This window comes from Anser anser (assembly GCF_964211835.1).
Source record: "Anser anser genome assembly, chromosome: 2".
Lineage (NCBI taxonomy): Eukaryota > Metazoa > Chordata > Aves > Anseriformes > Anatidae > Anser > Anser anser.
In genome coordinates, this window is record NC_139721.1 from 81,788,184 (window position 1) to 81,814,900 (window position 26,717).

Sequence of the window (26,717 nt, forward strand, 5' to 3'; positions counted from 1 at the left end):
CAGGGCTGTGGGGAGCTGGAGCCCGGCCCTGCTGCAGCCTCTATGGGGCAGGGGCTGGCGGCTCTGGGGCTGGCAGCTCTGGGGCTGGTGGCTCTGGGGCTGCCGAGGGGCCACGGCCTGGTCTGGTGGGGCACTTTGGGGCCCTTTACTAATCACACTAAATCCACCTTGGTACAAAATTGTATGAAACAGCAGCACCAGAACTTTGTAATGAAAGTGAGGTCCCATATATTGTAATAGGTTAAGATTAAGCTCTGTCTTTTTTTTGTGTGCGTGTGTTAAAATGGAATGCATTAGAGAGAGGCAGCTTTCCAGCACACATATTTGTAATGAGGTTTCACTGAGAATGTACTTTTATAGCTGTGGTAATTAAATTCCAAAAAAATGAAATTGCAGGCCATGGATATTTTCCAGAGTGAAATAACATCCCTCCTCTACCTCACTCTATAACACTGATTTAAACATCATAGTTAATCTCATTCAGGAAGTGGCTTTAGGTTATGTAAGACAGCTGTAAATTGCAGTTTAGCTCCCACTAATGTCATATCACTGGTTATGATACCTTGCAATTCGGTGGGCTAGGCAGTTTTCCATCCATCCTACAGACCAAGTTCTGGTTCCTGCTGTGAATATAACCCCAACTCCCTGAATTTCAGAGCAGTTCCTGGACTTTTACGAAGACACAAGCCAATTAACCTTGGGATGTACACACTGAACCATCAACCTACAATTATCCAGAAATTAACTGCCTCATATCTTATTGTTTGTGTTTATTAGAAGAACTTGATATTCTGGAGTTGCTGTGGTCACATTTTTTTCCCCTAGCACAATAATGAAATAGAGACCAATTATTAAAGTAGCAAGTAGGCATTTGGTAACAAAGAGAATCACTGGTTTACACTTGGCAGCATTCACAGCAATGATTTCACTCCAAATTGAATAAATCCAAACAGCAGTCTTGTCTAGTACTGAACAAATTCAACGACATGTATTGCTTGAGGTTACACAGTGCGATGCTACAGCATTCAGAAAAACTAAAGCACTCAAAATACTGTAATACTATAATATTGCACACGATTTCTATTTCAGAATAATAACCTCCTTGTCCCTCCTGGTGCTTTCTATCCCTGTAACATCATCCAACCTTGTAAATTAATATCATAATCAACACCATTAATATCACCAAATAATCATCCCAAAAGCTTTTACTCCACTTGGTGACTCTGTGTTAAAAGGAAAAAAAGCATTTTTTTGTACATTAGGTAATAAGTACTTATGTATATTTTGCTGAAACTTACTTATTTGCTTCCTAATGCCCAAAAATCTACCTGCCAAACACTGAATGTGTTCCATATACCTACAAATTCATACACTGAGTCATGTATCATCAGGGCAAATACTTAAAGAAATAATTTATTTTAACACATAAAAGATTTTTTTTCTAAAAAGATACTCCACAAGATCCACAGGGAGATCCAGCATCACCAGAAATGAGAGATTTCCTGGGGATGTGTGTGCCATGTTCTTATGGCTTCAATTATGCAAAGCTCTGGTTCCTTTCATGGTTCACATAACCTCTCTTTCAGATGCACCCCTTAGGCAAAGCATTCTGCTCTTCCTCCTATCAGTTAGCCCACTGCATGGTATTTCATACATCCTGCTCCAGCCGTGTCCTCAAAACCTCTTGCAAGCAAAATGCTAAGCTCCTTCTCATATCCCCTAAATCCTGGCTGGAAAAGAGTCAGAATGCTTTATGTTTGGCAATAGCTTATATGCATATTTATGGCACAGCCAAACAGTCAAGGCACAAAGTAGGTTTCTTTGCTTCATGCAGCTACTGTTCTTCCAAACTGTTTAGGAGATGAATGGTTTCAACACCTTTACTCCTCCATAAAACTTAACTGGAAGTGGTTAATGGACTTAACATTATGTAAAGGGGACAGTGAACAGAGACTGTGGCTAGAACACTGAGGCTACTTGTCTGCTTAGGTCACATATCTGGATGGTTATGTTAAGATGTAGGTACCTACCTTTAACTTATATCATTATTTCAAAAAATTAACTTAAATTTCTGGTAAAAATGGGAGGATGCTAAAAAAGAATTCAGAAGAGAAGAGGAAAAGGTGTTTAAAGAACTATAAGAAGTGATTCCATTCTTACACAAAGCAATTTGAAGATTTTATGAACATTTATATTCTACAGCCTCAAAAGAGGTGGGGGAGCAGCAGTTTGAAGTAAGATTCAAACACTGTCATTTCCAAAGAAAATAAACGAACCGAAATAAAAGTATTGACAAGCTGAAAAGAGAAATGCGAACAGACTTGACCTTACCAGAGCACAGCACCATCATTCCAGATGTGCAGCTGCCGGAAAGAGCTCCTCCACGCAGGGGCTTTATTTAGACTGTTATGACAGGTGCTCGAAGTAGATACCCACTTTTTTATATCTTTTCACTAACCCAAGATCTGCTTTCCTAAGCAATACAGCAATCTGGAACACCTCCCCTATGAAGAAAGGCTGAGAGTGCTGGGGCTGTTCAGCCTGGAGAAGAGAAGGTTCCGGGGAGACTTCATTGCAGCTTTTCAGTACTTAAAGGGGGCTTATAAAAATGATGAAGAGCAGCTTTTGCTCAGGCAGATAATGATAGGACAAGGGGGAATGGTTTTAAATGGGAAGAGGGGAGATTTAGATTAGAAGTTAGGAGGAAATTCTTCACTCAGAGGGTGGTGAGGCCCTGGCACAGGCTGCCCAGAGGAGCTGTGGGTGCCCCATCCCTGGAGGTGCTCAAGGCCAGGCTGGATGGGGCCTTGGGCAGCCTGGTCTGGTGGGAGGTGTCCCTGCCCATGGGAGGGGGCTGGAGTTAGATAATCTTTAAGGTCCCTCCCAACCCAAGCTCTTCTATGATTCTATGATCTTCACTGTTCATCACTTTCTTGACCTTACAGATTTTACAGTTTTACAGAGTACATGAATTAGTCTATTGTAGTGATTAGTTTACTATAGTAAGTGTAGTTACTATATTACAGTTAATACAGTGAACCTCATATGGCTCAGTGCGACTGATTCCTGAGTGTTTGAGTTTGTTAATGCAGTTCTAACTTCCTTGCTTCCCACCACGCCTAGTGAAGAAAAAGGTATGACAGGTACACAGTACCTATTTGAAGAAATCACTGCTCTGATGATTAGAAAAAATCTTGTTTCCCAGATTAGCTGTGTTCTCGTGCCAAGATTGTTTTTCTGTTTTAAGGACCTCCTCCCACATTCATATATTCTTCCTCTTCCAACATTTAAAGATAATAATCCCTTATGCTCGGAGTACTTTTCTTTGCTAGGCTAACAGCCTATATGTATTCTTCTCTTGTAAAATGGGCACTTTTCAGTCCTCGGAATCCTGTTTACAGTCATAGTCTCTCATTTTCGAGTCAAGTGGATTCCAAAAACAGTCAGTGAAGAAAAGGCCAGATATGAAGGACTGATGTTCCTACTAGTTTTTCTGTAATTGGTCCATTTTGATTGTCTTTCCTTCTGTATGAGCGGATGCAGGTTTTTAAACAGTGATGTTAATATTTTCCTTTCTTTATTACAAACTAGTAGGTACATTTGCCATTTTCATTGCCATATTGAACTAGCATCTTCCTGTCATCCCAGGACTGACTAAAACACTCGGGTTTTTCTCCTTTTCTTACTGTTTCTAATTTAGGACCATTCATTGTGTATTTGATGTTTTTTTCCCAACTCCTATTTCATGAACATTGCATTTCTATCCTGTTTCTGTTCCTTCCATTTTTAAGATCATCTTTTTGTTTCTGTGAGATATTCTGATCAGTGGATATGATACAGTACTAAAATCGTGTGTGCAAATATTAAACCTGTAATAAATTAATGAAACAGAACTGAAGAATTACTAAGGTTATATGAGACTTCTGGGGATGTTGGTTTGTTTGGAGTTATTTGAAAATACACTATGATGTCCTATTTGTATTGTGCTTACAATTTTTTTTTTAATGCTATAAAGGGTGGTATAGCAAATCCAGAAATACTTTAAACCCTAAGATATTCAGCTGTGGAACCCTATTGATAAAATAATATAAAACGAGTTATGGAGTTTTGTTTTTATATAAAGTTCATACCTACAACCTACTTTCCACAAAGAAACTGTATCAGCCCTAGTTGCATGGAATCAGGTAGATTAGCAAAAACAAACAAACAAACAAAAACAAACAACAACAACAAAACACCAAAAGTTCTGTAAAGGATTCAAAGTCCAAAATGCAACTGAAAAGTTTTATCAAGAGGCAAAGGTAAAACAAAAATGTCCCCTAGGCCCCCCTTTAACCTAGGTACTAGTCCTTTGCTCTAACCCTGAGGATTTTACAAGATAAACATGCCATGAGTTTAAAGGAGAAAAAAATGCAAAGATTCTACCCACAGAAAATGGGGAAAAAAGCTAGATGTCAGGTAGAAGCATTCAGTAACAATAGAATCATCTGCAAAGATTGTGCTGAGACTGAGAACTATAGGAGGAATAAAAAGACACCTAGAAAACAAAAACAAAAACAAAAACACAACAACAATAACAAAAAACCACCAGGGTAATGGTATCTATCTGCTTCTTGAGAGTATCAAAATGTCAGTGGTATTTCTCATTCACTCTCAAAAGCAGCAGTGCCATTCCATTCTCTGTAATGATGCTAAGAGAAGCTAAAAACAGTATTGTGCTTCTGAACAGCTTCAGGAAATGAATAGACTGAGAAGCAGTAAGAACATCACAAGATTCAGAAGCAAACAGGTGCTTGAAATGCAAACTGAGAGTAAAAGATGGTGGCATCTGATTTCAAAACAAACAAACAAAACGTAGAAAAGGCCCTGTGACAAGAGTATAGGGTGCTGGGATCAAAAAAAAAACCAAAGAAAAAAGAGTAAGAAATAGAGTATAAAGGGCACTGGAATGAGAATTTATCATTTGACCAGGGACAAGAGACAAAGTGCTCTCACTTTGGACCCTCCAGATTCACACCGTCCAGGCAGGTTGGAAGGCTCTTTTCATTCTCCTTTTGTGAGGACTATACGTGAGGCTGCATGGCCCGAGATAGACCTGGATGATAATTTGGCTGATGTTGTGATCCTTGGCTTATGGGACAGGATGCCCAAAGAGTAGTCAGGAACTTGCTGTCCTATTTAAAACATGCAAAACTAAGATTAAACGTCCGTACTGTGGTGACTCATGCTTTTATTACACACCCTTCAAAATCACAAATGGGTTTTCTAACCTGAAGTGCAAACATGCAGCCACAGCTAATCAGCTTTGCAGAAAATCAATTGGGAAGTGTCAGTCCTTTCAACGTTGCCTAGGGCCTATCAACTCTTTCCCTCTTGGGTTCCCCAACTGCTGCTGCTCTTCAGTGTGCAGCACAGGGACAATGACACAAGAGCTTTTGTCCTGCACCACAGTACATCAAACTGGGAAGGTCTCTTATTCTGTAGGTCGCTCCCTCTAGGAGCAACTTGTTATCACATCTTAATGATTATTTAACAAGGCTGCAAAATACGTAAAGGTGTCACCATATTCTCTTGAGCTGATAGCTGCTCAGGTTTTCTGTGGTAAAGCAGTTTTATTTGTTCCTCTTGCTATTATCTTTTATCACAATTATAACTGTAAATGGCAAATTCACAGTTATGACAGACAAGTAAGTCTCTAGTTAATAAGGCAGACTGTGTCCAAGTCTGATCTTCTCTATACATAAGGGCCCTTGAATTTCATGTTTTCACCAAACTTCTTGCTTTTCTTTGAATTACCTGATAACCATAAGAAAGAGATCCAGTCTCACTCTGTAGGCACTAAAGAACTCAAAGCCATTACACCTCTGAGTAATTGCTTTCTCTCACTTAAAAAAATATATATATATATATATGTATATATATATTTGTTGTAAACTGTTTTCTATGGTTTTACTTACAGCAGTTGGGTTTCATTATGCAGTTGCCCTTTCCAGCTGAACAGCAGTGATCATAACAAAAGAGCACTGGACGGACTTCTAGAACTACCCTTACAAAAGATATGGTTGTTAACCAGTTTTCAATTCCATATGGAAGGCCAAAGCTGTTTGAAAAAATGTTTTTATGCTTTTTGGTCCATCCATGTCAGCGTCTGGCATTTCTTTGTCATAGTAACTACCAGCCCTTTTTTTCCATTCTTTTTAAAGTGTGCATTAGAAACAGTACCTGGTAGACAGCGGGACTGGTTTTAGCTGAAGCATCAGTATTCACTTAGGAAAAAGCGTGAAGGACTTAGCCACCCCAGACTTGCATACCCTAGCTCAGGTACGAAGAATACTGTCTTGCATGTATATCTGAGCAGAACATTATGAGAGATTAAAAATTATTTTATTACCTAGTGGTCAGCAATGAAAATTCAGTCTTTTGAAGCTTTGAAAGCCATAAAGAGCTGTACAAGTCATTTTGTTATAGTAGACGGACTAGCTCATCACTGCAGGTTTCCTCCCATAACTGCATAGTCAGTCATTGGATTAGAGTGTGTGTCTTAAAGACTAAATGGAAAGGTTAGTTTGAGGCATAACTGATGATTTGCTTGGTATAAAAAAAGTAACAACAGCAAGGACTGAAGTGCATGTAAATGCATCTCTTTGACAAAAACACAAGTTATGCAAGGAAAAGGTAGGCTTGTAGTTGAAAATACAGGACTTGCAGGTTTTCATGTTGTCTCTGTCACAGTCTTACTGTCTGATGTTAGATCACTTTTTGATGCTTCTGCATTCTCCCTGCAGTAAAATGTGGGTTGTTAACAATTCTCAGTTCTGTACATAATGATTATAACATGATTTGAAAGTCTTAGGTGTAATTTGCTCTATGTTAGCTTGTAGAAAGACTGAAGAAACTGGAATAAAGCAAGGGAAATACTGTGGCTTTGCCAGAGCCTGCTGCATTTAGCGGGTGGGTTGATGTCCTATTCCTAATCCAGCTGCAACACTACAAAATGTAATTGCTCTCAGGTGCTTATTCTCCACTAGCTGAAAGTCACTGTCATCACACGTTACTTAAGGGAGGGGGTAGGTAGGGGAGTTCCTGAACTGAGGCTGGCTATATGAGCTCAAATAACATCTGGAGGTGTCTTAAAACTTATGACTTTGTGCTAAAGTGAAAATAAATGTGTGTTTTTTCTTCTGCTGGGTGAGCTGTGGAGTTAAGGAAAATTAAGTGCCTAACTTGTAATGAGTTTCAGTGGGAGTGCAATGAGTCCCTGAAGAAAAGGATGCCTCCATGGAAGTCTCTTGCCTAAATCCCCATTTTTTCAATGAGAATTGCAAATACAATTCAAGAGCACGTACTTTCCTTGCAGCTTTCTTTCAAGTCAGAGCAAAATAGCTCCCATATCCTGACATCCTTGTATATCTCCAAGACAGATATGTGCACAGGAAAAGATACCTACAGCATAGTTAATGTACCTTCACTCTTTAACTTTATTAAATAATATATTGACTATGTTGCATTTCCATTTTTGCAAGAAAAGGTACTCGCTGAGCCAGAAGACATATATATACATATATATATATAGCTATCTACTACATGTATACATATATATATGTAATGTTTTTAAAATTACACAGGAAATAGGTATCATAGTTTGTGTGTGTATGTAGTCATTTTATGGCAGAATACTTTTTGTGGGTTGATCTGCGTATCTTTGAAGATCTCCAGCTGACTTTTATGGGACTTCTATCCTGTACTGCGTTACTCAGTCAGAAAGGGAACTCAAATAATAGTAGCTGACAACAGGTATTTACTGAAATTAGGATTTTTTTTTTCTTTTCAAAAAAAGACTACTTTCTACAAACATGCACCTTGGTAACTAATAATTTGTCTCAATATATGTCCCTTAACGTCTAAATTACTTGATTAGAATAGTTAGTGAAATCAATCTGTATTATACATCCAGCTTTGATAGCCTTCGGCATCTCAGGAAATTTACCCAGGGCTTACTCTTTATGAGAGGTCAAAATTACCCATTTAACTGAAAAGTGTTTTTCTCAGACTTCCAAACTTTAAAAAATATCCCTAAATCATTGGCAAATACAGCACCTTAATTTTAATATTATATAAGCCTTTATCTTTCTTTGTGGCAATAATATGGATTCATAAAGTTAGATGAAGAAATACATTTTTAATGCAGTAAAAATCTCTATTCTTTGGGGAGGGGTGGGGAGGAGCGAGTAGGTATCACTTAATGATGAACTAGGGAAGAAAAAAAACACAACATGCTTGGCCTAATATCCAGAAATGTTTTTATTGGGTTTTAGTTGAATAAAACATCAGGCTTCTTCAGTAAGTAACAGCTTCTTACTACTCCCTGATGGATGTGCGTGAAAGCAAATGCTCATCCTTTGCTTACTGACAAAGGTGACCCCTTGATTTTCTGAGCTGTACTTAATGCTGCCAATCAAATCCAGAGGTATGTGTATGAATTTTATATGCTAGGTGAAAGTGTGTGTGGCAGGGTGGAAAGTAGGGAGCAGAGAAGCGAGAATATAGACGAACACTCAAACAAAGGAGAAGCCACATTCTCATTTAAATGAAGATCTGACAAGAAGGAAATGAATTCATATCCACAGGTTTAGTAGAGTCCTTAATCTATTTGCATGCCTGGCTCATCTAGTGCTGTAATTCAGAAAGTGAAGAAAGGAAAAATATCTCCATGCTGTCGTGTTTCCCAACTTTGTTTCTAATGTTTGTGTTGTGTAAACAGATAATTAAGGAGTTGTGTGAGGCAATTGAAAAGGCCACATATATAAATCTTGACAGGGCCCTCTTGAGGAAGGCTGCTTGACCAAGTGTTTGCTTATGGGAAACCTTAGCCAAGGCTGCCATTGAGTAGATTCTTCTTTCAAAGGATCAAGCCAGGACACAAGGGGTAGCTCACGTGGCAGCATGTATGCTGCAATAGAAAAACGTAGGTCCTTTAGGAAGGCCAGGAAGGTGGATTAGCAAAAGATCAGCTCAGGTAGATGGAGCTTTGCTTTGGAACAGGTGACAAATCACTCGAGAGCTTGCAGATAAAAGGACAGACCACCACAAGTGATATCATGGTAGGCATCCACTACAGGCTGCCTGCTCAAAGAAACCAAGTATGTGAAGGCTTCTTTAGACAGATGGAGGAAGCTGTATGATTGTAGGCTATGGTACTCGTGAGGGACTTTAATCATTCTGATGTCTGCTGGAAAGGCAATATGGCTGTGTGCAAGCAACCCAGGTTTCTGCAAAGTGCCATAAGACAATTTCTTCACACAAGAGATTGATGAGTTGACCAGAGGATGCACTATGTTGGATGCATGCAGAAGAAGAACTTCCTGAGGATGTGAAAGTGCAGTTTGCCCTCAGGTCTCAAAGATCCTTGAGCCTAGCAGCAAATTTTGGTGACGTGATGCATTACACAGCAAATGAAAATAAATAAATAAAATAAAATTTTATATATGTATATATATAAAAAGAATAAAGACCTTTTAAACAAATCAGACAAACTCAGGTCCATGGGATAATATAGGATGCATCTAAGGATGGTGAAGGAATTTTTTCTTTCTGTAATATTTGAAAAGCCATAGTGATTGAGGAAGGTTCCTAATTTCTGAAAACAGGGCAAGTCACACCCATTCTAAAGAAGGACAAGGAAGAGCTGGGAACTAGGGACTGGCCATCTATACCTCAGTCCCAGGGAAGGGTATGGAGCAAATTGCTTGGAGGCTAAATCTAGGCACATGAAGAAAACCAAGGTGATTGGGAACAACTGATGTGGATTTAGCAATGGCAAATTGCTTCACCAACCTGTTTGCTTTCCGCGGTGACATGGATGGCATAGTGGACGAGTAGGGAGCAGAGGATATTGCATGACTTCAGTAAAGCCTTTGTCACAGTATTTTGATGGACAAATTGGTGAGATACAGACTGCATAAACGTGTGGAAAATTGGCTGGATAGACAAGCACCAAGGGTTGAGATCTGTGGTTAGAAGTCCAGCTGGTGGCTGATTACTCGTGGTGTTCCTCAGGGGATGATACTGGGGGTCAGTACTGCTTAATTATTAACACCTCAAATGATGGAATGTGCTCTCAGCAATTTTGCAAGTCATAAAAAAAACTTGGGGTTGGTTGCATGGAGAGCTCTCAGTATTGGGAAGGTAGAGGTGCTATCTGGAAGGACATCAGCAGCCTGGAGAAATGAAATGATGGAAACCTTGTGAAGTTCAGCACAGGCAAATGCAAAAAGTCCTGTGTCTGTGCTGGACTAATCCCTTGCAGCAGTACAGGCTAGATAGTAAACATTTTTGCAGTGAAGGATCTGGGTGTTTCATTTCAAAAATCTGAAAATGAATCAGCAGTATGTCCTTGCTGAGAAGAAAGCCAACTGTATACTGGTTTCTTTTAGAGGTAGTGTGGCCCATTGATAGAGGGCATAGATCATTCTCCTCCATTCAGGGCTTGTGAGAATGCAAGTGGAGCGCTGCATCTAGTTTCGTCCCTCCTCTGTAAAAGAAAGACATTGACACACTGCAGGGAGTCTACAGGGGGGTCACCGAGAGGGTTAGGAGGTTGGAGTGTATGATGTATGAAGAGAGGAGAAAGGAATGTTTTTGTTTAGATTTAAGAAGAGGCGGCTTAGTGTTGTTTACAGCTACATAATGGGGCAGTGTAGAGAAGACAGAGCTAGAGAAGATGGAGAATGAAAGGCAGTAGACAGAAGCCACAATGAGGGAAACTCTGATTAAACATTAGGAGAAAAAAATGAAAGGAGAGATGGCTAAGCACTGAAGAGGTGTGGAATCACTGTCCTTGGAGATACTCAGAACTTGACCAAGCCTTGAGCAACCTGCTATAAATGGACCTGCTTTGAGCAGGGGGTTCAACCAGAGGGCCTCTAAAGGTTTCTTCCAACATGCATTATTCTGTGATTCTGTCATGAGTGATATTCAGTCCTCAGCAGTTCAGATCCAACACGGCTTGTCTAGGAATGAGGGCTGATTTTGACTGGAGAGCCTGGAATTCTTTTGGTGAGAATATTTGTGTCTGTGTTCTCCAAATTGCTACCTAGTATTTGTGGAATAAAAAAGTATCTTAAGAACATGTAGTGGATATGATCCAATCAGTCTAAATCATCCAAAAGTAGTTTTACAGAAAATATTTTCTGTAGGTAAATCAGAGGTATTTGCATGAGGTGGGTTTGTCAGGGTGAATTGTGTAGATCCTGATGGGCTTTGTTACTGAAGTAGCACAAGGCTCAAGCTCACACCAGTTTACAATTATGAATATCCATGCAAGAGTTGTTATGCACGGGGCATTAACTCTCTGTCTGCAACACCTGTAGAGGTTGTTATTTCCTACGTGTACAGGACATTCTGCGAGAGATTTTAGCAGTTGTAAGCAGCATTAACTCTGCTTTAAGCTACTGACCTGAAAAGTGTAAAACCACAGAAAGAGCATGGAGTGGAAAGAAGCTGTGAACGCTCTGACACCTCTCTTTGCATGCCCTTTAACTCCTCTGTTGGTGCCCGAGTCAGCTGGATTACAAGGGCTGCTATGTAGGAGGAACCATGTCATAGAGCCAAAGGTACAGTGATATGGTTCTGTCTTTTAGGGAGATTTTAACCTCTTATTGATGATAACATGATTCTAAACACAGAAGGTACACACATTACTTGACTTGACTGATGCAGCCTTCCAACATGAAGATATAGTAGGTGCAAAGATGGCAAACACACTAAAGAAGACAGAATGATGATTATGAAGCTGTGCAGGGCAGTAAAACCTTATTTGTTCCAATAGACGTCTAATGGTGAAAGAACACTTGATGTTTCACAAAGAGACAAAGAAATAGTGCCAGGTAGACAGTATTGCTATACAGAGGTGCCACTCCAGCTGGGCTTTTCTAGAGTCCTGCTCTGTACAACATGGCATATGGCAGCTGGGGATAGAAGGGCTGCAGTCTTCTTTGGATGATATAACCCCAGAATAAACAACTCTGAAAAGAAAACAGTAGGAATGATAGATCCAGAATAAACATTTGCTGGTACGTTTTTCCCCTTCTCCTGTAATGTACGGGTTAGCTCTCAGCTCACTCAGTGTTTTCTCTACAAAATTTGTTGTTCTTGGTGGTGGTATATGCTTTCTTGGGGGTGAAATTAGAAGAAAAAAAGAGAAAGGATTGATATTTTTCCTTTCTCCCGTACTTCCAGAGTGTGATTCTTACCTTTCCTTCATCTGCCACCTCAGACTTTGATGCTAAGTACAAGCTTCACTGAACCCTGAAGTATTTGCAAGTGCATGCGAAGGTTTGTTTCACCCCATTAATGGTGAAAGCAAGCCACGGTCTGCATTAACGCATACGGATCAGCAGTAGCTATTCACATCACAACACATTTTCACTTTGTGTTTTGAAATGCTATGCTGACTGGCCACAGCTCTCAATCTGCTGCTGCCCCACTGTGAACCTCTGTTCACCAGCAAGAGAAACAGCAGCAAAAGCAAGGGGAGTCACAGAGGATAAGAGTTTCATTTAATAAAGAGATTTCTCTAAGCTTTATGGCTTAATATTTTCAGTGAGCCAACTGTAAATAATGAATGGTGGAATAACAATGGATCTTTGTCTTGAGCCTGAAAAAGGGATTTTTTTAGCTGTTGCTGCCCTGCAAATTCCATATTTGTGACATTGCAGCTTTATAGTGAGGACTTTACTCAGCTATATAAACAAATAGGAAAATGGTAATCACAGCTCCAAAGACCAGTGATATAAGTAACCCCCCAAAATGCGTGAACTTCACCTGTAGTCCGTCCTTGGGGAGAAAGATTAATATGTTGAGCTATTTTTCTATAGCTAGAAGTCTAAGGGCGCACAGTTCGAGAAAACAGGCAGATTGCTGGCAAGGGGAGGACAGGATGATCTGTGAAAAGATGTGGCCCCAAATGTAAGCACTGGGTCATTAGCATACAGAAAACAAAATTATGAAGTTCAGGACACAAAAAATGAAGAATAAGATTTTTTCATTTCTTTTCGTTTCTCAAGCCAGAGAAAAATACTGGCTTGAGGGTCCCAGAATTTGCTTGCCTTGGCTTCTCTGGGTAGAATGGGAAGAAGGGGAGGAGGTTATGTACCGTTACATTGTAAGTACCATCGTGTGCCATAAAGGAGGAAATGTGGTATGTTTGAGACAGATGGTTGTAAGGCTCTAATATCGTGCAATGTATTTGGGCATAAGGATGATGCCAAGTAGATTCACAATTATGAGGACCGTAAACATTAAACATGCTTTGTTTCCTCCCTTTCATTTGCTGAATAACATCCTTGCTCATCCCACCCATTTCTCATTATCTCCTTTCTTAGTCCCCATACGATGGCTTAAAATCTGCAAGCTGTTTCTGGATTCACGTCCTGGGCCTCTAACCTCTCAACTGTCCCTCATTTCAGAGTTATCTCTATTCCACAGGGACTGACAGCATAGAGAACTTCTATCAGCGCCAGTAAATCTTTCAAAGAGGAGTATATGACAAGTGTGTGTGTGTGTGTGTGCAATTCAATATAGGAATGAAGGGCAGTTGGGAAAGTCAAGTGGTGGAACATAAAATATGAATGATGGATGAGGAATAAAGGAAGTGCAGATGTGCCACGGCATTTGTTCCACTTTTTACAAGAAAGACACATATTCAGCCTGTTGAGCAGGAGGCAGGTGGGGGCTAAGAACTCTTGATTTTTTTATTATTATTATTATTTTTGATCATGGTTTAGAGAGTTCTGATTTTTAGCATAGGTCATTTAACCTCCCTGTACATCAGTTTCCTCATTTATAAAACACTGGTGCTAATGCTTCTTTCACCACAGCGTTTAACATATCATTGCAAGTAACTAATATTGGTACTTGTAAAGGACCCTGTGACTTTCTTGTCAGGAGCAAGGGCAGGAGTTTCATCAGCGGTCCACAAACGCCCTGTGCCCTGCTAAAAGAAAAGTGGCTTTGCAGAGCGTGGTGCTGACAGCCATTACTGCTCCCCGAGGACCCTGGTGCCCTCACACAGATGGTGTGCCGGAGGGAGGCTGCATCTGGAAAGGAACAAAGCTTTAGTCCTCCTCCTCCTGCGTGATATGCACAAATTTCACGTGCACATCTGGCTGTGAAAGAACAACGTTGAGGTCTTGCCGGGGACAGGGGTCCAGCACAGAGCCCCATGTGGGCTCTGGGTTGTGCTGCAATCATCAACTCAGCTGATGCAACCTAGAGGTGGACAGTTTTGCTGTGAGCCCCTCCAAGACCAAGGAATTGCTCAGCACCAAGAGGCCATCCAGAGACTGGCTTGTTTCTCCTGGAAGCAGAGCATAGAATCTAGTCCTAAAGAAATGATATCCTGAACATCAAGAGAAATCTAAAACTGTTTTGAGTAGACTCGCTCAACAGGTAGAAGTCACAAACAGAAGTTTTAATTGTAGGTGTTGTAAAGATAACAAATGGTCACTGCATTTGGAACGGTAAACTGAAGACATCAGGAATATATCACAGCATTAGTTTCAAGGCAGAGCAAGTAAATCCTGTTTGTTTTGTGATTTAGTATGTGACTTAGTCCCACTAACTCAGAGTGGTTTGGAGAGACTCTGCCTTTTGTTTGATTTGATTCTGATGATGCTTGCCTTCAGTCCAGCTGTAGCCAGAAGTAAAATCAGGGAGAAGAAAGCAGAATAGTACTGGAAATTATACTGCAATATCCATTGCATCCCTCCTCCTCAGAAGCAGGATCAATGGTGCCTACGCCATTCCTGACAGAGGGGAGCCCATCCTTCCCAGCGGCTCTTTTGACACCAAATGAAAGGATTCTGGTTCTGCTGAGAGTGCTGCAGTATCCTTTCTGCTTTGCCAGGGCACATAGTGGCAGGACTTTGACTTTATCTTCCTTGAAAAATGGAGTTGTCAGCAAAGGTTGATTGTTTATGATGGGTGGTACAGGTAGAAACATCAGATAGCTTCCAGGCAAGCATACTGCTTGAATTATACGAACATCAGTAAGACACAGGAAAAATGAAAAGTGTGTCTGGAAGTTTCCTTTTACTGTCAGACAGACAGAGTGTGACAGAACCGCTCCACAGTTGTGCCTGCTGTTATCAGGAAAGCAAGTTGCTTCTTTCTACTGCAGACTGCTAGAAGCAGTTTCTGGGTTAATTAGTAAGATTTAAGACTTGTTCAGATCTTTCTTTATTCTAAAAGGAAGAGGCATCCTATCCCTTTATATAACAATGACTTGTAGGTTTGTGCTCTGATGAGACGACTCGGTGATGGATGCCAGCACATGGATTTTATGCAGCCAGTGGAATAGCTGTGTAAAGACATCAGGTGCATACAAATGGTACCTATACCCCAGAGCCTGCAATTGTAACAGGGCAGATTTTGTTTCACTCTGTTGCCCAGTAATATCTGAAGACCTCTAGGGAACATAGCATATATTTTCACGTATAGCTGTGCTACCATTTCATCGCTTACCTGTGATTTAGAGAAACATTCACCCCAGCCCTTTAAAAGTGTACAAAACAACCATTGGTACAAGTAGATCTTTGTAGAAACCTAACTCAAGGGTTGCAGATTTTTCTGGGTTGTAGTACTTGGCACTTCTCTACTTTGATGCTCATGTAATCTTTTTATTTTATTTTGGGATTGAGTCCCTGCCAAGTTCCATAATTCCTGAACCAGAAGAAAATATATCTTCAGGTTAAAATGTCACCATGCCCATCAATCACACTTCAGTGAATAGCTGTGGCTCACAAGTTATTCAGCAGTGCAATGAATAATTCCAGTCTAGAACTTCTGTACAAGTTCCTTATATTGTCGTGTCTGAGACTAACCAGGACTGGAGGTGTGAATTTCTATTCCTTTTAAAAGGATTTGTTTTGTGGATATACGGGAATGAAATTCAGGAATTCAAGCACCGGATGATAAAATGGTGGCCCTGGTGTCAGTGCCACAGCATACGATCAACTTGTATTGATAACACCGGCAGTTTCTTGTGTCCAGGTGACAAAGCAGCGTATTTGGGTTGACAGTAAAATACATGTCAGACAAAACTGGGGACCTCTTTGTAACAGTTCACAGTAGCCATGGGTACCAGAAAATGGCTATGTTGTTTCGTATATGCTTAGGCAATTATCTCCTAAAGGATGGAGGCATTTGGGTTCGTTGGATGTAGAGTACGCAGAGCGCTGTAGTGCTCTGGTCCGTGACTCATGATGCTTCAGCACTGCATTCAGTACTGCCCTGAGCTCTACCGCTGTTTGATGTCCTCAGAGATTACCTTTTTTATTATCTCAGACCTGAATGCATTCCTTCCCTTCTCTCCAAAACTATTATGATATAAATGTGGGGTTTGTAGCATAAACAGCTACAGGCTTTTACAACTGTAATTTGGGCAGTTATCGAAATAATGTTGTTGGAATTTTTTACCGCAGACATGTTATATCTCAAATTTTGGTGCAGGTGTTTGAATTAAACAGATGTGAACAATGAACAGAAAAGAAAAAAGCAAAAGCAGCCTAAAAAAATTTCTTTTTCTTGTAGCTTATGTACATCTTTTTTATAATTCTGAAGTTAATTCCAACTAGCTTCAACCACTGAACACAAAAAACAGAACAGCTAGATATGACTGCTTATACAGTAAGACACGAGTATAATTCCCCTTTACATAAATATATTGCTTCCGTTTTCAAAGACCTTCCTATTAATATTTCCTTATGATATAAGAATAAAAAGACGATAGCCAAATATTCGGACCATTTTCAGTTCATATTTAAAGTTAACATTTTGTCCTCTGAGCTAAAATATGCTTCATAAACATGTTCATTATCCTCATTTGCCCACACCAATCAAGTTTAATTGCTCAGTTAAATTGCCTGGTTACCTCGATTTGGAGACATTCAGCTGTTTCTATCATTTATCCTCACACCAATACTCAACTTTCTCTAATAATAAATGGCTGCTCTTCCATGCCTTTTGGCTAATTGTTCAATTACAAGGGTGTGAGCATTTCTGGCATTTGAAAGACGTGTGAAAGGCCACTTGTGAACAGCCCAGGGACACAGAATCAATGACATTTATACATTATGTGTCATTTCTATGCTTTGTAATAGTAAGTGTATTATATTAAAGTACCAATAGACAGGAGAATAACTTTTTAAAATAACATCCACATTTTTTTCTCTCTCAGTGACTCCACTTCAAACTTTCTTGATTTTCTGGTCCAACTAGGCCATTTTTAACTGTCTCAGCAAATTTATCCTGCAGGAATATTTGCTCCCGTATCAGTCCCTCTGAAGTCAATGGATTCTGCTTGAATTCTGCAGTGGAAAGTGTGGGGGACTTGGGACTGAGAAGGTTTAATGTCAGGATTTGCAGTGGAAATGATGTGCTGCAGACAGACCCCACTGCCTCAACCCCCACAGGTAATCTGTGGAACAGAAGAGTGCGTGAAGGAGTGCTGCCTTCCAATTTTTTATTTTTTTTTTTCCTTGACTCCATATTTCTTGTCTGTTTGGGGTTTTGTTGCTGCTTTTTGTTTGCTGTCTCGTCTTCTGTTTTTATTGTGCTCTCTTTAGGTAACCTTTCTTCCTGACTCCCATCCCCATTTGATTTCCCTTTGCCCTCGCTCTGTTTTGATTCCTCTTTGTAAAGTTTCCTCTCCATCCACCTCTGTCTTTCTACTCCTCCCCTCTTACTCTGTTCTGGCTTTTTTTCCTACCCTCTTATCTTCCCTTCTACTTCTCTCTGAGGACTTTCTGCCTTTGGCTTTTTTCCTGTAGATTGGGCTCAATGGTACTCTTCGTGAATGCTGATTATCCTGGTTGGAGCTCTATGAGTGTTACGCCAGCTGAGTAGCTCTTCATTTGAATCATGCCTTGCAGCCATTTAGTAGGAAAGGAGTGTCACATCCAACTTTGAGTGACAGCTGATTGGCAGGCAAGAAAAGCAGCCACCATCTCTCATGGGGATGCTCAGAAGCTTGTAGAGGGAGATAAAATGTCAAACCACTGTGATCTGTAGCCTTTGCTGAGAGGCTCGAAAGATCAAACTAGATCAGACACAATCCCATTTTAGTTTGGAAAACTAAGCTGTATTGTTTCTACTTTGAATGTCATCATCAATAGCATAATTTCTATATTCTGCAAGAAGAGACTCCTATAGACTATGGCACCTTGGGCAGTGTAGACTCTCTAGATTTACCACGAGTGCAGTTGCTCTACAGTTCACACAAAGGTTGTTACCTACATGGGGGTCTACAGCTCAGGGAGGTGGATATTCTCAGAGTTGGGGTGGTATAAATTTTTTTTTTTTTTTTTTTGTAGACCCTTTTCTGTCAGCATGCTTTGAGCTTAGCAGTTTTTAGCTGCTTGTTACTGCTTAGTGTATAAGCACGGTGTTCTTCAACTCTTTGTAATAGCATGGCTTGTGGTATGATGGTCATGTCACAGAGCACCACGAAACCTCATCAGAAAATGGCTGCAGTGTTGGTGTGTGCAGTGGGGAATAAGCAATGAAATGGTTGCCTTCTGTTGGGTAGAGTAAACCCTCACCAAAGTATGGGTACTGTGAATCCCAAATATCTTGGACTAGACCCTCTTCAGGTATATATAGTTTGACGCTACAAAGCTAAGGAGCATGAAGGAAAACACATATTAAATTTTAAAGCTAATAACTGGCCTAGACTGTCCTATAATAGAGTTGCATTATTTCCAGACAAAAAAAAATATATATTTAAAAAAACAACAAACAAAAAACAACTCTAAAAGAATTGTGTATGATTGGCCATAGGACTTGCAAGTTAAACTGGGAACTTTCTGTTGCGGATTACAGTTTGAAGCTGAAGTGTACTAACCTTTCTGCTGAATTAATGTCCTCTGAAGCTGGGCAGATAGGAATGAGAAGTGCAAGTTGTAGCAGGCTTTGTTCTTACCTACTTGCTATTGCTGACTTTCTAACTCTTCTAAGATCAAAACATAGATGTGTCTAAAAGAATCTTACCTTGCCAACATATTGGTAGTCAGTTCCTGTGTATTCCTCCAATAAAAAGAACTGATTCCACATCCAGCTCCTTTTGGAACGACTGAGTTCTCTCCTGCTGTTTCCAGACAATACCAAAACCTTTCCCTTCTCTGGAAAGCCACTAGTCCTTTTGGACAACGAAGTTAAGAAACTTTGGTGGGGCTGACCAGCCCAAAACAGCAGCCAGAAGCAATGGTAAGTTCTCATCACGACAACACGAGAAGATCTAAACAGCAACTTTTTTCTTGTCCTCAAACTAACCTACTTTACTGCACTGAATCCAATCTCATGCCGTCTTCCTTCTTTAAATAGTTTTTGCAGTCTCAAAGGATCTCTGAAAAGAAAAATAATAACATTTTAAGTATTTTCAAAGGTATTTAACATTCATCATTACAGCAAGCAAGTCCAAAAAGTAGAAGAGTAATAGTGATCATTGAAAAGTAGGGCTATTCCTGATTCAGAACATTGCAGGTGGTCCTTTAAGTAACTGGAGTTAACCTATGTTGAGTTGGAAGAGCTAGTGTTGATGTGTTTTGGTGTTGTTATTGTTGTTGTAGTTTTTTTCTTTTTTTTTTTTTCTTTTTTTTTTCTTTGCCTCCATTTACTTCCATTCATGGACTAAGGCAAACAAGGCATTTCCTTTTTTATGGCCTGGACTTCAGGATATAACTGATTAATTTCTGACCAGCGATCTTGATGGGATTACTTTGCTATGTTGAAGAAGGGCTAGCAAGAATGCACACGCTTCTCAGGAAGCATTTTGGTTGCTATAGTTATGGACTGAAAATAACTCTAGAATATTCCCCTAAAATGTAAGGAATGTTGCCTTTAACTTCATTTTAGAAGGGTCAGGTAAACAAGTTAGTGAAATATATGTATGTATTTGTCAATATGTCCCACACGCTAGGCCTGTTTAATACTATGTAGGAGATTAAGTGGACATTTTGGTTTTCTTATTTACCTACTGCCTGAGTTTTATGCTGAGTTTTGAATCTTTAAATACATAGTTATATATGTAAATGTTTTCATTAATTACTTATAAAAAACAGCTAGTTCATCTCTATCTGTGGGCTCTTACTAGCTACTGTTTCCTATTATTAATATTAAATATCTGTGCAGCTACAAAATAAATATGAAAATGATCCCCATCTCAGAAGACCACATGATTTTCATCATGAAAAAAGCCATCCATACAGTACTACAGCTCGGTGTTGACAGTTCTGTTTTAAAGCAGTCGAAAGCTTTTACTCAGAAAGAAGAAATGATATCAGATAACCAAATGCCTAATGATCAGCTCTGGAACATTTTATAATCTGAAGAAATCAGAATTAGTTGACGGAAACATTCTACAACATATAAGAGTATTTTTCATAAACACTTTGTTCAATTTTTTAGTCCAAACAGATCCATACTCTTAAAGAAGGTTCATTTGCTTGATTTTCATTTTGTTTTGCACAGATGCTCTTCGGAAAAGTTCTTTCAATATCCTGATCAAAAAATATAGATCATTCTGAACCAGCTCAAAATTCAACACAGCAGCTCGCAATGTTTGTAAATAAAATTGTTGAACAGCAATCTGGCTTCATATCAAATCAAAAGAGATTTGTTTTATTTTCTAAGTATTTAATGTGTCACTATTTGGATCATATTCTACATCAAAGATAATTTTTAAAGCTATATTTTATGTGTTTTTTTTCTTTTTTCTTTTTTTAAAGGTGTAAATCAGGCAGAATTTAGCCTCTGAGCTACACTGATGGAGTTAAAGCATTTACAATGCCTCGGGTTAGCCACTCTTCTGGTTGTCACTGTTCTTAGTAATAAATTGTATAAAATAACCTCAAGTCTCTTACGGTTCCTCTTAGTAAATCATTTTCTATAAAGAAATACCACTTAGCTTTTAGATGGATAGTACGTAATGGAACAGGGCTGTTCGCACAATATCATTTTACTGCTTCACAAGGTAAAATAGCGTAAGAAGGTAACTTCTGGTTGGGAAGGAGTCAGTTTTTTAACATTAAGAGGAGGAGTGGAAAAGGCACAATTAGTTCTGAAGTGGTGTAGTTTCCTCCGGAGAGCAGGGAAGGCTCCTAGTGAGCTCTCATTAGCACGGGTGAGTCTTCTGTAGGCAGGAACAGCGCTGCCCTGCAGGTCTGGGTGCTCTGCATGCTGTGAGGCAGATGCCGACCCGTGGCTCTGTAGGCACAACCCCCGTGCAAACATACGTGCACGCACAGAGAGAGCCCTCTAGCAGCACGCCTGGCATGAGGCTCGCGTGGAGTGTGGGTGGGAAAGGACAAGGAGATGCGAGTTCTGGCTGCACACACGTGGCTTGCTTCTCTAGGGAGGCAGGGTCTGAGGTAGGGAGCACAGCGTACGAGCAAACCTATTATTTTGCGATTAGTGAAGACTACGTGGATTGCTGAGGCATGAGGGAATGAAAATCACCACTTGACAGGCTCCCCCGGCGCTCATCTCATTGCCTCCATGGCCAAATCCCTCAGTGGGGCTCTATGCCTCTGCTCCTGTATGTAATGTTTTCTGAGTAGTGTTGCCTAGAGCAGAGTCACCTGCATAGGATTTGTGCCATCCTTTTAAAGGATCAGTCCTTCAAATGCCAATTGCCAGGAAACAATTATTCCTATGGAGGAATTTTCTGCACTTGAAGTCAGCTATATTTCACAGCTCTGATGTCATGGGAGAGGTTTTATAGTGGCTCATGCTGAAATATAGCTCACGAGAATGATATCATAGCTGTCAAATACAGTCTTTTATTCTTCTCTGCAGAGATGTGTCCAAAAAGCTGAAATAAGGGCATGATCCCATAATGTTCCTCTTGACTGGGTGGTCTTTGCATAGTGCCTCAGCAGCTAAGCCCTGACAGCCTCTGTGTGAGTGGCAAGAGAGCAGAGACACTTTTGCAGACCTCGGCTTAAGTGTGCAGTCAGGGTAAGTACCCACTGAAGTCCAGGGTGTCTTTGCCCTATAGGTGCTGATAACTATTTTATGGGTCATAATGATAAATTCAGTGAGGTGAATAAAAAGGACAGGAGCAATATGCTCCGAGCTGAGCCATTAGTAAAGAGTGAGCTCCTGTGGCTTTTAAATGACATTTTGTGCTTCAGTCCCAATGCCTCGTGCTCCAGAGAGGTCTCTGCAACGTAATGGTTGCTCACCTGCAATCTCTGTGTTCACTCCTGTCTTTAGTTTGAAAACAAGTCATTGACCAGGGACATTTTTCTTTCTCTAATTGAAGGTGTGCAAATACAATTGATGGGACATTTCCTTTGGTCCAGACCAAAGGACGGGAGTTAAAATTTCTTTGTTTTCTTCACATCATACAAAGACAGGCAGAAAGACAGAAGGAGCACTTCAGACATCTCACTTTCCTCAACCATCAGCTGGTCAGCTGATTGGGGAACGCACTGTGTTAATCAACTGAAATGTCAAGAGTGAAAAACGATTTTCCTGTACAACAATCTCAGACAACTGGCTTAGCTCTGTCAGCTCAAATATATATCAAATATGGGCTTTTTATGGGAGAAGGAGGAATCTGCATACCCAAGCTTAAAAAAAAAAAAAATCCCAGTCTAAGTTTAGGTATGATGATTGTTAACATAAAAGCAATGTCACTTGCAGTCAAAGAACTGTCTTTGGTGTGACAAGTCGCAGATTTAAAGTTTATGTTCATGCCTCTTTGAAGGATCAAAACCTCAGACAATTGCTTAATCACTATAAATATCAACTTACTTCAAAATTATTTCCCCTAGGTGATGATTTTCATAGTCAACCTTTCTATTCACCCTTTCCCCCAGTATCTCGTTAATGTAGATGTCTTCATGCCACCGATGTGAGAATTCAGTGCGAATTTACACCCTTCCTGCAAAGTACTTCATTATTGCAAGTATAAATCGGAGGAAATGTGTCCATCAGGGTTCCGCCAATGTATCAGGGAGCACAGTCCTGGAGATGGCTTTCCGGCACAGTGACAGCCATCAGGTGCAGGTTCTTGGCAGGAAGAACCCCAGAGAGGTCCCACCTCCACTCGCAGCACTGTGGGTTGTGCTGCTCTTCCTAGGTGGTGGTTAAATGAACCAGGCTAGCAAGGAGCCTTCCCATCAGAGACACCAGTAAGGAGAGGGAAAACATTGGCTTTTTTATTCCTTTCTCTTCAGCCCCATCGTATTCCCTCCTCAATAGACTCCCAAAGGAATATGACTTGTAAATTGTCCTAGATCCTGGACTTGAGAATTATTTCTTTTCAGATCCCATGAATTCAGTTCTGTTTCTGTATATATATCGATGTCAAACATTATGGGCCACTGATGATTAGATTGTAAATAGTCTCTAAATATATCAACAATCATCAGTGTCTCTAAAATCTCTGACATAACCTTTATTCAAGAAGAAGTACCATTATAATAGATCTTTTATTCCTTAGTCATCTAAGTATAGTTTCATTGTTTGAGGGTTGGGTACAAAGCTTCACACATTAGGATTAAGGTCCACTACTACATTTGATTTAACATTGATTGTATTCAAGAATTGGTAATTTACTGTTATTCTCACATGAAGAGTGAATAAAGAGGTGAACGTTAATAGCTGAAGTGTCATAATAATTGAGGAAACTGAGTATGGGGAATGATACAGATATACCCCTTGAATATTCAACTAACAAGAACAGTTAGTTTAACTTTTTTTTTTTTTAAATTTATTTATTTGAAGAAATAAGCTGCATCTATGCTCATCAAGATTGCTTAGGTTCTTGGGAAAGAAATGCACAAAGGCAGAGAATAGACCCCGCTGTTTAATTCTAGCAGTATTACACTGTGAATGCACCTGTGCATGTGCCTCTGCTGCCTCAAAATCAAGCCTGTTTTATGGGCAATGGTGAAAAGGCGCAAACTAGTCCCTGGCTTCACCAACGACTGTATCACTTGAAGTGTCTACCATTACCTTCAGAAGAGAAGGAGGGTTCTGCCCTGGAAGCTGTAATTTATGTTTAATTTTATAGAAGACGAAGGATGGGGGAAAGCAGTACAAGAATTTTGATATAATAACTTCTAGATGCTTGCCCAGCCAACACCAAGTGAGTTTACCAGGCAGACTGACCCTGCATAAATCCCCAACAGTCCTACAGAGCAAACTGCCAGCTGTGGCTGCCTGACCACAGGTTGCAGCTTCGCAGCTTCCCAGTGCAGGAGGCTCAGCTGCCAGTCCTGTGCTGGGACCAGGCAGGCAGAGGTGCTCTCCATAATCACCATCTCCTGCAAGGAACGACCTTCCCCTGGCCTTGAGATCAGGTGCAAGTGTTTAACCTGTCAGGCCTTCCTGAGAGAGAGGAAGGAACCAACATTTTGTTTTCAAAGCCTGAGGAATGAAGGGTGGGTAAAGCATTAATTGGGGGAAGGAGAATGGCTGGATACTGAGTCCTAGATTTGGTGTGTAGGATGTGGTAGTCCATGGTTTGGAACCAGGCATGCTAGGTGAGGATCTAATGGTTATTTGCTTGGATTTTACCTTGCTGCAAAGCCATGCTGAAGAAGCAATATCCCAGTTCCTAAAAGAATTTGAGCAACCCAGAGGAGGCAGGACTTCAAATTGTCATTGGGGCTGTCCTCAAAAACACCAAGTTCTGCTACCCCGCAGGCAAGACTGCAAGAAAAGGATTAAGGCTGTAAGGAAAATCTGCAAAAAAATTACTTTCTCATCATGGGGAGAAAGGTTAAAGTAGCAATAGCTACACAAAGAAAAGAAAGTATTCCAGCTAACCTTGAAAAATAGAGGCTTTCAAAGTCATCATATTCATTTATTTTCAGTGCCATATTCGTATATTCAAATATATCATATTGATACGTTTTCATATATAGGAAAGAATTTCTTGCTGGATATTTCCAGTAATAGCTAAGTTTCATGTACTCAGAAGCTGTAACATTGCAGACTTGTCCATAATTGACTTGGACTTAAAAAGCAGTTGAGTTTGAGCTTTACAATTATGTCTCTCTTATGACCAGTCAGATCTGAAAGTCTCCATCTAATAATTTTCTCAAGTGTGAATTAGCTTTTACTGCTCTGAAATCCAAATGCCCTTTTTCCTTCATTCTCCATGGGGTATTCCTTTGTAAATATCAGTCATAAACAGGAAAAAAAAGTCAGTTTTTCAGAGTAAAGATAGCTGATGAAATTTTAATCTTCTGATGCTCACTTTTTTTTGATATCTTTGTTATATAAACCCATATGCCCTAGCGATCATTTCTGTAAATACACCTCTGAAATACCAAACAGAACAGAGCCAGGAGAATTCAAACCAAAAGATTTGTAGTTTTAACCATAGGTTCTTTCTGAAGACATCAAGTACACAATGTAATTGCAGCCAGCAGTGGTTGATTATAGTGTCTTTGAAAACCATTTTTTTTTCAGTTCTCTCAGCAGGAGAAAAGGTCCAGAACTATAAAAATAACTGAATGCAGCAGAAATGTTAAGATAACTACTACCTCCATCCTGCATTGGGATCTATTAGCATGGCCCTTTTGAACAATGCAACTGCTTTAACCCCAGTGAACCTGAATGCACACAAACACCAGCCTTCACAAAAGCACACACTGACAAAATAGGCAAAGTGAGAGGTATCTGTCTCCCTTTTGTGCCTCAGAGGTAATGGCAATAGACGACTGCATGACTTTTATAAGATTATTCAGTAGCTGGTGAGGGGACTGATGATGTGGTTTATCTGCTTTCAGATAGTTTGATTTTTTCACCTGCTGTTTGAAAAGAGTCTCAGTACTGTCTTGTTTCGGAGATGCCGATGCTAAGTCTCTGTATTTAGAAACACTGAAATCATATCTTATATCCACTGTGCATAAACTGTGTCAACACACAAGACAGAGGCATATCACAGAAGAGGAAATATTCTTGTTTCCATTGTATGGCTGCATTAAGTGACTAATCTGTGGTCATTCAAGAATATCAAAGTCCTTCAGCTGGGTCAGGGTAATTGCCAATATCAGCACAGACTAGGGATCAATTGACAGAGCAGCCCTGCAGAGAAAGACTTAGGGCTGCTGGTGGATGAAGAATCAGATAAGAGCTGGCAATGTGTGCTTACAGCCCAGAAAGTCAATTGTACCCTGGGCTGCACCAAAAGCAGAGTGCGCAGCAGGGCAAGGGAGGGGATTCTCCCTCTGCTCTGCTCTTGTGAGCCCTGCGCTCAGCTCTGAGGCCCCCAACACCAGAAAGATGTGGACCTGTTGGAGCAGGTCCAGAGAAGGGACAGAAAAATGATCAGAGGGCTGGAGCACCTCTCCTAAAGGCTGAGAGAGCTGGGGCTTTAGTCTGGAGAATAGAAAGCCTCAGGGGTGACCTTACTGTGGCCTTTCAATATGTAAACATACAGAAGATGGAGAAAGTCTTTTTACCAGTGTGTGTATGAAAGGAAAAGGAGCAATGGTTTTAAACTGAAAGAGGGAAGATTTAGATATAAATCAGACATTTTAGATATAAGGAAGAATATATATATATATATTTATTTTTGTTTTACAGTAAGGGTGGTGAGGCCCTGGCACAGGTTGCCCAGAGAAGCTGTGGATGCCCCATCCCTGGAGGTGCTCAAGGCCAGGCTGGATGGGGCCTCGGGCAGCCTGGTCTGGTGGGAG

General features: G+C 40.3%; 1 protein-coding gene across 5 annotated transcripts in view; it reads right to left on the reverse strand.

Moving 5' to 3' along the window:
- Positions 1-26,717, reverse strand: part of LOC310893272 (cadherin-6) — a 107,955-nt gene that overhangs the window by 36,353 nt on the left and 44,885 nt on the right. For 3 of the 5 annotated variants that reach the window (XM_083821958.1, XM_083821961.1, XM_083821962.1), the window contains one exon: positions 19,048-19,402. In XM_083821958.1, the coding sequence (XP_083678084.1) occupies positions 19,048-19,275 (228 nt within the window). In that variant the 5' untranslated portion in view covers positions 19,276-19,402. Of the gene's footprint in view, positions 1-19,047; positions 19,403-24,585; positions 24,721-26,717 lie in introns of all 5 variants that reach the window. The other 2 variants (XM_083821959.1, XM_083821960.1) reach the window with 1 other exon arrangement.